The sequence below is a fragment of the Corvus brachyrhynchos genome, unplaced genomic scaffold, assembly GCF_000691975.1.
Source record: "Corvus brachyrhynchos isolate BGI_N302 unplaced genomic scaffold, ASM69197v1 scaffold61, whole genome shotgun sequence".
Classification (NCBI taxonomy): domain Eukaryota; kingdom Metazoa; phylum Chordata; class Aves; order Passeriformes; family Corvidae; genus Corvus; species Corvus brachyrhynchos.
In genome coordinates, this window is record NW_008236478.1 from 6,839,259 (window position 1) to 6,849,408 (window position 10,150).

Genomic DNA, 10,150 nt, shown 5'->3' on the forward strand with positions numbered 1-10,150 from the left:
CCTGGCCTGCCGGCTTTGGAAAATCCTCTGGGGCTCCCACATCTGGAGTTCTTTCGCACTCCTGCCAGGAGCTGCTCGGTTCCGTGTTCTGCTGGGCAGTTTTATTGCCTTTTTTTTTTTTTTTATTGGGCTCAGGAAGGCCGTGAGTGCCCTTCTCCTGCCCACTCGGGGCTGCCCTGCCCAGATCCTCCGGGGTACCCTCCTCCTTCTTGGCCTCCTTGCATCTGTCTTCTTTTTTTATCTCTTCCTTTTAAGATTTCAGAGCTGAGAACTCCTTGCTGTCTGCGTCCCTCGGGTTGTACTTGCTGAGATTTCCCCTAGGCCTTCAGAAGCTGTGGTCTGCCATCCCTCTTCCCTCAGTGCTGCTGGATCAGCAGAGTGGTGCAGAGGTGCCTGTGCCTCCTTCCCTGCACTGAGCACAGCCTGCTGGGGTATGAAGGACCAGGCACTGACTTCCTTGGTGAGATCCATATCCCAGGCATCTGCCCACAGTTTCAGCTGGAGTCATTATGACTGTGAGGTCCACCTCCATCTTTAAGTCTTTGGCAAGTTTCTTGGGTTCTTCACCAATCTGAGAAGACAGGACCTTGCATGTCTCTCCTCTGCTTCCTGAGTGTCTGCAGTGGCAGCTCTCAGAGAACCCCATGAACATAACTATCAGAGAGTGCTCCGACTTCTGTGCCCTGCATGCTTTTCGCTACCCTCACAGGGATTTGCCTGAATGTGACTTGACATCTTTGTGGTAATCCCTGTCACAGCAGCTTTATCACAACACTGCTCCTGCTCTTCATTCCTGGGCCTGCCCTTTGTCCCCAGGCCCTGCTGACAGTGCATGCAGAGCCATCCCTGTGGTCCCCAAAGATGGATGTCACACAGGACTCACTGCCATGGTCCTCTGCACCCTCCAAGGTGCTGGACCCTGACCCTGCTCCTGGGCCAATGGTTCCTCCACATGGGTCCATATTGGCCCTGGTTTGGGTTTTAGATGTCATCCATTCCATTTAGGAAATAAACTTGTTTTGACCCAGCCTGAACTCCCTTACAGCAGTTTGAAGAGAATTGCAGACAGCTTATTGACCATTGAGTTTCAAACCTGTCTGCCTCTCAGTCTTCTCCTCCTTCAGGGCCTCCTTGATGTGTTTGCCTTCATTCTACCTTGGGGTGGGGGGTGTACAGCTCTTGCCTTCAGTTCTGTAGGAAGGGAAAACCATCACCCAGGAAGGTGAATGGCTGTTCATGGGCTCCACGTGACTCCAGCAGCCCATGGCAGCAATACCCTTTCTGGTGTGGGAGAGAGGTAAGGTGGCATTTCTCAGTCTTCAGTTCTCCAAACATTTCACACAACAGGGGTTCAGGATTTTACCATTCATTAGTTGGGCAAAGGTTGGGTAGGTCCAAGTCTTACTTAGTGCCTACCTAAGAGAATGTGCACTAAAGCACATGTTTGAGGGGTGTGTGCTCATTAGCTGCAGAGGAACATTAGTCCTTTCTCTTGCTCCATCTCACTGATGCCCTTGTGCTGGGTGTAGAAATATTGAACCATATTTTCATGGTAGCTGGATGCTGCCCAGTATCCACTCCTGAGTATGCTAGCTGTGGGTGTAGGAGAGAACTCACGTGGCTAACTACAGACCATGGGTACTTTAATGACATTGCTGTTCTGAGCAGTCTGTTTTAGACAGGCTTTAGAGAAGTTGTAATAATCCCAAATGCAGAAAAGAGATAGAACACATCCTGGGCAGGAAAGTGTGGTGAGTCTAGGATGAGGCTCAGAGACAGGAAGATAATGTGGCTTCCAGTCCTCCACTGCATGTTTGGAGGCAGTTCCCTGCCAGCCCAAGACATAGCACAGCTTTGAACCTAAGTTATCTGAACATGAGATTGGACACCTCAAGAGACAGGAGCATGACTTTTGGAAGAAACTTAGGTGTTTCTTGACGTGCATAACCATAAAGGAGCTGGAGAGCGTGTGTGGAGCAAGGTGTGACTCTCTTCTGACAACAAGCTCCTTCAGCAGCTTCTAGCTAGATGGGAATTGAACCAAGCAAAGATCAACCTCGTGAGGCAAAGTAACCTTATGCAATGTGGTGGAAGAATTCCAGCTTCGATCCTTGCTTATCAGAGCTGGCCGCCTGAGGTTTTGTAAGAATTATCATCTGGTGCCTGTGGATCTGAACATGTTACAGAGTTTATTAAACTCATAAGGGACCTTGCAAGGACCTTGCAAGTTTGCACCATTTCCCTCCTGCTTAGACTGCCATATCTTACTTGATTCTTGTTCTGCCTTGCTACTTCATCATTCCCTTTACCCAGCATGTGAGTAGTTCTAGGAGAGAGAATATCCTATTCTTATCTCACAATATGACTTAGAGAATGCTCATACGAAGAGAAAAAAATTTTTGAATAATCCTGTCTCCTGAATGTCAGGCATTAGAAGGGTACAGACATTTGCTCAAAGAGTCATGAGCCATGCTGACCTGTGATAGCTGCAGTGAAGATAAACAAGGTGAGAACAAGCCTTCTTCATCACCTCTTTGACAGGCAAGGTTAAATGGAAGCCAGGGGTTACTGAAATGGGATTTAGTCTTTTCTCATCATTTAGTGTCAAACACACATGTAGCAGGGTTGTAATATAAATGTTGGGAGATTTTGCACTTTCCTGTGAGGGAGGGGTCAGCATTGTAAGAGAGCAACAGCTAGGCAGGTAAAGGATGGAAGGGCCAGTAGGTTTTGTGAGCATACAACTTGAGGTTTGTGTGGAAGAAAAGGAGACTTGGGCTGGGAAGGGTCATTTGATAGGTGGATCCAAGGGGTTTGGATCCTTTTTTGGGGTTGCTCTTGCTGTGTGATGATTGTGTGACTGTCATATTGGCTGGAGATGATCCAAGCATCTGGCAAAAATGAAAATGAAAGCTGAGGTTTGGCCATCTCCCTCTTTTCTTTCCCTTTTGCTGTAGACATTGTTCGCAGCGACATTGCCTTGGATAAGCAGAAAGGCTGTAAGATCGCCCAGCATCCTGACATAATGTTGGAGCTACAGAGGGAAAAGGCAGCTCAGATGCACTTGGTTTTGTTAAAGGAGCAGTTTTCAAACACATACAGCAACCTCACATTAACAGGTAAGGCTGCAAGACCAGCTCGGGAGCCAGGAGCTGGGTCTAGTTCTTGCTAACTCACAGGTGTGTTAAAACCCTCGGGTTCTTCGCCTCTGTATGAATCAGCATCTCTCTGGCTGCTTCTGTTTCCAACCACGGTTACTGGGTATTGGGAGGGAAAGGACCAGCAGGAACTGGAGGTGGACTCATAAGGCCTCTGCAGCTGGCACCTATGCAAACACTCCAGATTTGGTGTCCCTGAACAGAACATTTTCTACAGTCTGACCTAAGCAGAATACCACGGCATGTGAAGTGCTGGAGAAATCTCCCTGCTAACTGTTCACGTCGATGGGGCTGCAGCAATTACTAAATTTGGAGTCCTTTAAGCTGCAGCTGATTTTTTTTCTTTCCAGAGCATGCACTTTGTGTGAACCCAGTAAATATTAAAGAGCAAATATAAAGGGATAATGGCCTAGACAGAGATGAGAGGATACTCTTTTTCTGGCAACTGTTTGTATTATCCAGGGAACAGAATCTCGATGGAGGAGACTGCCACATTTTGGATACACATTTAATGGTGCTTGTAAAGGACTGATGTCTTCAGGCAGTGAGTGGGCAGAAAGATGGGATCCCAGCAGCCAGCAGGGTCCTTTCATATCTCTTCTCCTTATCACTACAGCTGGATGAGCCACAGACAACAGGAAGGAGGAAGAGACTAATAAATCAAACAGGACCCCCTTGTCCTCTTGACAAGTCCCTTTCCTGTGAAAGGCAGGCAGGCATCTTATTTTTATAAGAGAGAGGGCCCTGTGCTCTGTCTGGGGAGGAGATGGCAAACCCCATGGTGACCTTCCCCTGCTGCTGGGCTGGGAGAGACAAACTGGTCCTGAACAACCTCCTCCTCTCTGCTGCCACCCCTAATTCAGTGCCCAGCCCCTGCCTGGAAGCCAGAATGGGTCTGCATCCTCACCAGTAAGCTCTAGCTCTCCTGGGGACATCAGCTGTGTTGGAGCTCTAGGGGACCCCACAGAGGTGGGATGGTGACACCAGCACTACCGAAAGGCTCAGCCCAGGGGTCACTGGATACTGGGGCCATGAGTGTAGCTGAATCGCATCATTCCTGAGGGCCCAGCATTTAAATGGGATCCTCAGAGCCGTTTCTCATTCTCTGTAACGTAATCCACTTGGCTGTTTATTCCCAGTACAACTGCTGGAATCAACATTGTCAGCTTTTCCCCTGACATCTTGCTTACTTTCCACTAAACAAACTTCCCTCGAGAAGTGAAGCTGCTCTCCCCTATCCTCCTTCCCTTGCTGCTTCAAAAGCTCTCTGGCATTGCTCACATTTTTTACAGAACCTGCAGAGCAGAGGTGCTACCTGGTTATCAGCTTAGCTCTTAGCCTTTCCAAGTGTGTTTACAGGATAGTTCAGAAGGTTTTAGCTCTAGCTCTCCAGGGTGGAGAGAGCAATTTCACCATAATATTACCCAAAGAACTATTTTAATGTTCTTTAACTCCCTTTGAATGTGAGCAGAGCAACTTCATAATTGTTATGAAGTTTAATCTTTTATTTCATAGACGTAGTCTGAGAACATGGACTCTAGACAGCTAAGCATAATATTTAACTGGAACTCTACTAACTTGTGTAAATATTTCCCTTCTCTGTGATGGATCTGGTGTTTGGGGTGGGTAGAGGGGGTTGTACATCTGTTGCAGAAGGGCATTTCTTACCTTCAAAATTCAATCAGAGTTTGCTTGAGGACTTCTTTTTGTTCTGCACAGTGGGTTTGTACAGTGCTACAGGGAGTCCCCAGGTCATGAGGCAAGGTGCAGAGCAAGAATGCAGATGTGGTTTAGGGAGTCCTTAGTGAAGGACTGAGTTTGCAGGGATGGAGTATCCATGAGATCCTTGAGAACAGGGTTTCCTCCTGGGGGTCTGTATCTAGGAGTCACTTGACCTCATGCAGTGCATGTACTGTGGATGACCTTCGGTGTCCAGCCCAGACTGCAGGAATATTGAACCCCACACCTCAGTGTGAGAGGGCTTCTACTACTGCTAGTTCTTTAATTGTAACCCAAAAATGTAAATGGAATATCTTGCTCAAAGTCATATGAGAATAAAGGTGCTTTATGATGGGATAGCTACTCTAGGAGAGCTTGAGAGTAGAAATACTACTGTGTGGCACTTTTATTCCCTCACCAGTACCACTACCACTGTAGTGATCTGGATAAAAAGTCCCATTCCCTTCTTCCTCTTCCTTGTTCTCCTCCTCCTCCTCCTCCTCAGTAATATAGTTATATGAACAATTTGAAAGACTATAGATCAGGCCTCCCACTCTGCCTGCAAGTGTGGACAAGGGATTCTGCCGACAAACTTTCATGCAGTATCCTCACGGGTTTAGGAATGAAAGCTCTTAGAGTGCAGGGCATGTGATTCTGCAGTCCCTGTGGCATCAATGTAAGTTGGGGGCTTCTTCAAATCTATTCACCAGTTGCACATAATTCCCAGTGTGTTCCTTATTTCAAGCATCAGGCAGGGCTCTGTTGTACTGGGATTTAAGCTGCTCACAGCAGCAGGTACCTCCAAGGTAAGAGGGTGTCTTAAAATGAAATGTGTGTTTTTGTGCTAAGACACAACTGAGACTGAGTGAAACCAGGCAGTCTTTCTGGCTCTCATTCCTCCAGGAACACATGTGAGACTCTGGCTTAGACCACTTCGGTTTCTCTCATCGAGTACGAGCCTTCCTCAGCTCCTGTCTGCAGGCTTTCTCTTGCATCTTGCCGCTGCTTTCTGTATGTGATCTTTCCAGGCTTACTGAGCCTGCCTCCCTGACATGAGCAATCGCCTTTGATCTGGGACAGTGCTATTTGAATGCTGTAAAATATTTTGAGGTTTATTAATCTTTGCTGTTTCCCCTGCAGTGCTCAGAGATGGGTATCTCGTTTCACAGATCAGCATCTCTCATGCTCCCGGGTCAGTCCGCGGTAGAGCAGGGGGAGAGTGCACAGCACTGCCTGCTCGCCTCTGGGAACCAGCTCTCTGAGCTCAGCCCTCCGTGGGATGGGGGAGCAGAAGGAATCTGTCCCTAGAAACGCTTCTTTGCTCCTTCGCAGCTCACAGAGCAAGCAGCGATTCTTTTTGTGTTTAGGATCAGCTAGGGTAGAAGTTGCAATCCTCACAGCAGGCTCCCCTCCTTTGCGGCCCTCAGAAGAAATGTTCAGGCCACAGGAAGGTTATTTTGGAGTCCTGGAACCGGGTGGAGGTGGGGGGGGGCCGGAATGTACAACATAGGGCTGGCAGTAGGTGAGGTGTGAGGAACTGCCTCGGGCAGCGGAGACACAGTGTGCATGCAGATTTTAGAGAGTGAGCTTGTGGGGAGTGGGGCAGCATCAGGCAAAGCTTCGACAGACTTAATCCAAATTTCTCCACCTGTGGTGCCAGTTTGGGCTGGGGTAGAGCACTGCATTTGTGCTTTGAGAGACTGGACATCCACAGGTTTCTGCACTGTTCTTAAGTAAAGCCTGTTAAGCCTGTGGAAGAGGGAATTGTTCAGGTCAATAGACATATGTGAAAAAGTGTCCCCTCCTGTATTTGCACGAAGTGTTAAGGGTAACCGAGCTTCCCAAGAAACATGTATAGACTATAAATTTCCCTCAAATACTGCCCCACTGCTCATTCTGAACTATGGAGAAACATCTTTCTGCTCTACCTTCTGCCCGAAACTGTGACACGGATTATTTCTCTGCATCAAGAGACTAATGATGAGAGCTCTCCAGCCTGCCCTGCCACACCATATCTGCACTGAAAAGCCAGTGAGGAGACTGCAAGGTGTGTGGTGGGAGCCCTGAATCCCTGTAATATCATAGAGCACAGCCTCTAAAAGCAGTGATTAAGGGGCCAGACCCTCCTTGCATGGCATGGAATGCTCCCAGTTGACCCTCTGTGGTCCCACCCTGCTGAGGGTATTGGCAGTGTTTCTCCCCACTGCACTGAGAGAGACTTGGAGGGATTAAACTCAGGTGGAACTGATTGGAATGGAGCTGAGAGGTGCCTTCAGTGCATTTCACTGTCTGTGTCCAACACTGCAATCGGGTGTTTTACACTGGCATCCCACTACCCCATTAAGGTAATTAGATAGCTTAAACACTGCCATAACAGCAGCTGAGATTTCTCTGTGAGGTTATTCCTTGAAAAAGACCTACTTTTGGAGATGTTAGCAGCCATGCAGAGATGCTCTTTGTCCAAGGTAAGTGATTTGGGGGTATGAGGTGGTGGTGACAGAGTGCACATCTGCTTTTCACGAGCGGGATGTGTAATGTGGGATGAGTGGAACAAAGCAGGGTAGGAGAGCAGAGAGTATGCGTGGCTACTGCAGAACACTTATGTGTGGGAGGCACAGAGCAGAGATGAGGGCAGTGTGTCTGCATAAAGGGCTTGCTAGTGAGATACTGTCCCACAGAAATACATTTTTTGCTTCTCCCCAAAGACAACAAGAACCCCAGTTGTAGTTGTTCTTTGGCAGGGAATCACACGGCTCAGGTTGAGCACCTGTGACATGTGTGTTTCCTGCACTTGTGAACCTCCCCTGGTGTTTTGCTGAATGCTGTGGCTCTGGGAGATAGTGGTCCTTGAGCAGGATGTGTTTGTAGGGCCTGAGGCTCATCCCATGGAGTGCTGGGTCTGGAGACAACCATGGCTCAGAGGCTGCTCTCACAAGAAGGTGTGTGTAGGAGGCAGGGCATGGGGCTGGGTGTGTTTTTGGTGCCTGTGCTGCCAGGCAGTAAGGCCACTCTGGTTATTTTTGCTGGAATTTTCCTCAGCTCCACCTAACTCCATGGGACTGGAGGGTGGGCCACCTTGTGATATGGTACCTGACAGGGTTGTTGCAAGGGTAAGTACAGCTTCCTTGCCCTTTTGGCATCTTGTTTGGGATCAGCCTAAATGTGCTGTGGTCTTCACAGCAGTGATACGTATCATAGCTGTGTTACTGGGTGCTGCACAGGCGTGGTCTGCACTGCACTGGCTCTCCAGCTTTCCTTCAAGGAGGGTGCTCCCTGGAGCTGCGTCTCAGGCCTGGGAGTGTATTTTGGACCAAGCTCTCTGCCCTTCTGTCCATCACAGTCCCTTATATTATACACATTATCCACAGAATTGCACAAAATAGATCTGAAAAGGACCTCAAGAGGGCATCTTCTAGCCTTTTCCATGGTAAGTCTGTACCTGATCTCTGCCTGGGGAAAGGTGGATGAGAAGAGGCAATATCTTTTGTGTGACCAGCTGGTACACTTGTAAAATCAGTCAAATTTTGGGGGGTTGAACCCTTCAAAGAAGAAAAAGTAGCATTCAAAGCTAAAAATACAGTGAAAATAGTTACCCAGAATTTGTCTCCTTGATAAGCACAACTGGGGTACTGGTGGAGAAGTCCTGACAGCAAAGGGAGCACAATAATGTCATCAGCTCCTGTGGGAAAGAGGGGGAGAGAACTGCTGTGAAACACTGGAGGCTTTCCTGGGAGGAAGGGACCAGGAAAACTGTAATGTCATTAAAACAGTACCTGTACTGAGCCCATAGTTAATGACCAGCAGAGGTGCCAACCTTTTGAGGATAATTTGCAGGTGTCTTCTGAGATCTTGGGATCAGAACCAATGGAATAGTGCTGGGAAAAATAAATCTTGGAAAACAGTCTCTGGTAACTGAGTGGTTTTGTGCCATTATCAGTTGTTTATATGAGCTCATTCTGAAACAAAGTGGCTGTTTGTTTTTACTACAGAGCCTTGTGAGGGTGTTCGCTGTAGCTGAAATATATTGTGTTCCTGGGCATGTCCATGTAAAGCCTGCAGGCTGTCAGGGCTCGGCAGCCAGGCACCAGCACTGCCCAGGTTGTGGGGACATCACTGTTGATGACTCAAATGATGTGGCTTTATCTTTGTTTTAAAGCCTTCTGTGATGGCAGTGATGTACCCTCCCTCAGCAGTCAGCTCTAGGGCATAATTAGCTCTATCATTATGGGGTTGGTATTTTTAAAATCTCTTGCTTCGGTTTAAGCCCATGATGGCATGTCCTTTCCCCGTGGATATGGAGAAAAGCTTACAGCACTCCTTTTCTCTTTGCAGAAATCTTTTACATATTTGAGGCTTGTTATCATGTTTCCCTGAGGACTTCTGTTCTCTGCACTGAACAACTGCCTTTCGTTTGGTCTTTTCTCATGTCCATTTTATTTTCAAGTTGAATGGCACGTGCGTAGTTGATTCTGCCTCTTGAGGTCCCTTTCAGCCCTCTACAATTTTTTTGTGGCTCTGTGTTTCGTTGGGATCCCCTGGGCTCTCTCCACTGGGTCTGAGGTGCTTTTTAAGTGCTTTGCCTTGAAATGAGACCAGTATTGCAGCTGAGGCCTTTCTTGACTGGGAAAAGCAGCAGGGTTATTTCATGTACCTGGTGTGTGACACTTCTGTCTGTATAATCATGGAATTTTTTGCTGCAATATTGCTTGTTCATGTCTGCAGTTTTGTGTACCATTTCCCAACCAGCTGTGCATTTCCCACACAGAATTTCATCTAGACGCTATTTTCCTAATTTTCTAATTAAAATGTTACACAAAACTGGAGGTAAAGCCTTGAGAAAGTAAAGGTACAGAACATGTGTTGTCTCACATACAAGACCTTGTTGCTCTATAAAGAGAAGTCAGGTTGCCTTCACATGGCAGGGCTATTACTTCCAGCCCTTCCTTGCAGATGGATTGTTTGATGATTCCTTTCAAAATTTTTCCAAGAATTGAAGTTATGTTGGCTGGCCTGCAATTTCCTTGGTTTTTCAACCTGTTGAACATAGCCACTATATTTGCCCTTTTCAGGTCTTTTAGAACCTCATTCATCTTCCAGACATTCCTACAGATAGTTGCTGACGGACCTCCCCCTATTTTAAAATGTCAAACTTCCGCAGTTTTCATTCTGCTAAGGTGCTACTGTACATTACCCCTCTACTCTGATTCTTTTAATTGCATTAACTTTGTGGTCCTAATGTTATCCTTTTTTTCATGAGGTCTGAACCAACGAAA

The 10,150-nt window shown here is 47.3% G+C and overlaps 1 protein-coding gene across 1 annotated transcript in view; it reads left to right on the forward strand.

The window, feature by feature from the left end:
• The window catches only part of LOC103624635 (Hermansky-Pudlak syndrome 1 protein homolog), a 112,120-nt gene that overhangs the window by 10,149 nt on the left and 91,821 nt on the right, over nucleotides 1-10,150 (forward strand). Inside the window, exon 3 of the mRNA XM_017725869.1 lies at nucleotides 2,958-3,119. Coding sequence (XP_017581358.1) covers nucleotides 2,958-3,119 — 162 coding nt within the window. The remainder of the gene's footprint in view (nucleotides 1-2,957; nucleotides 3,120-10,150) is intronic.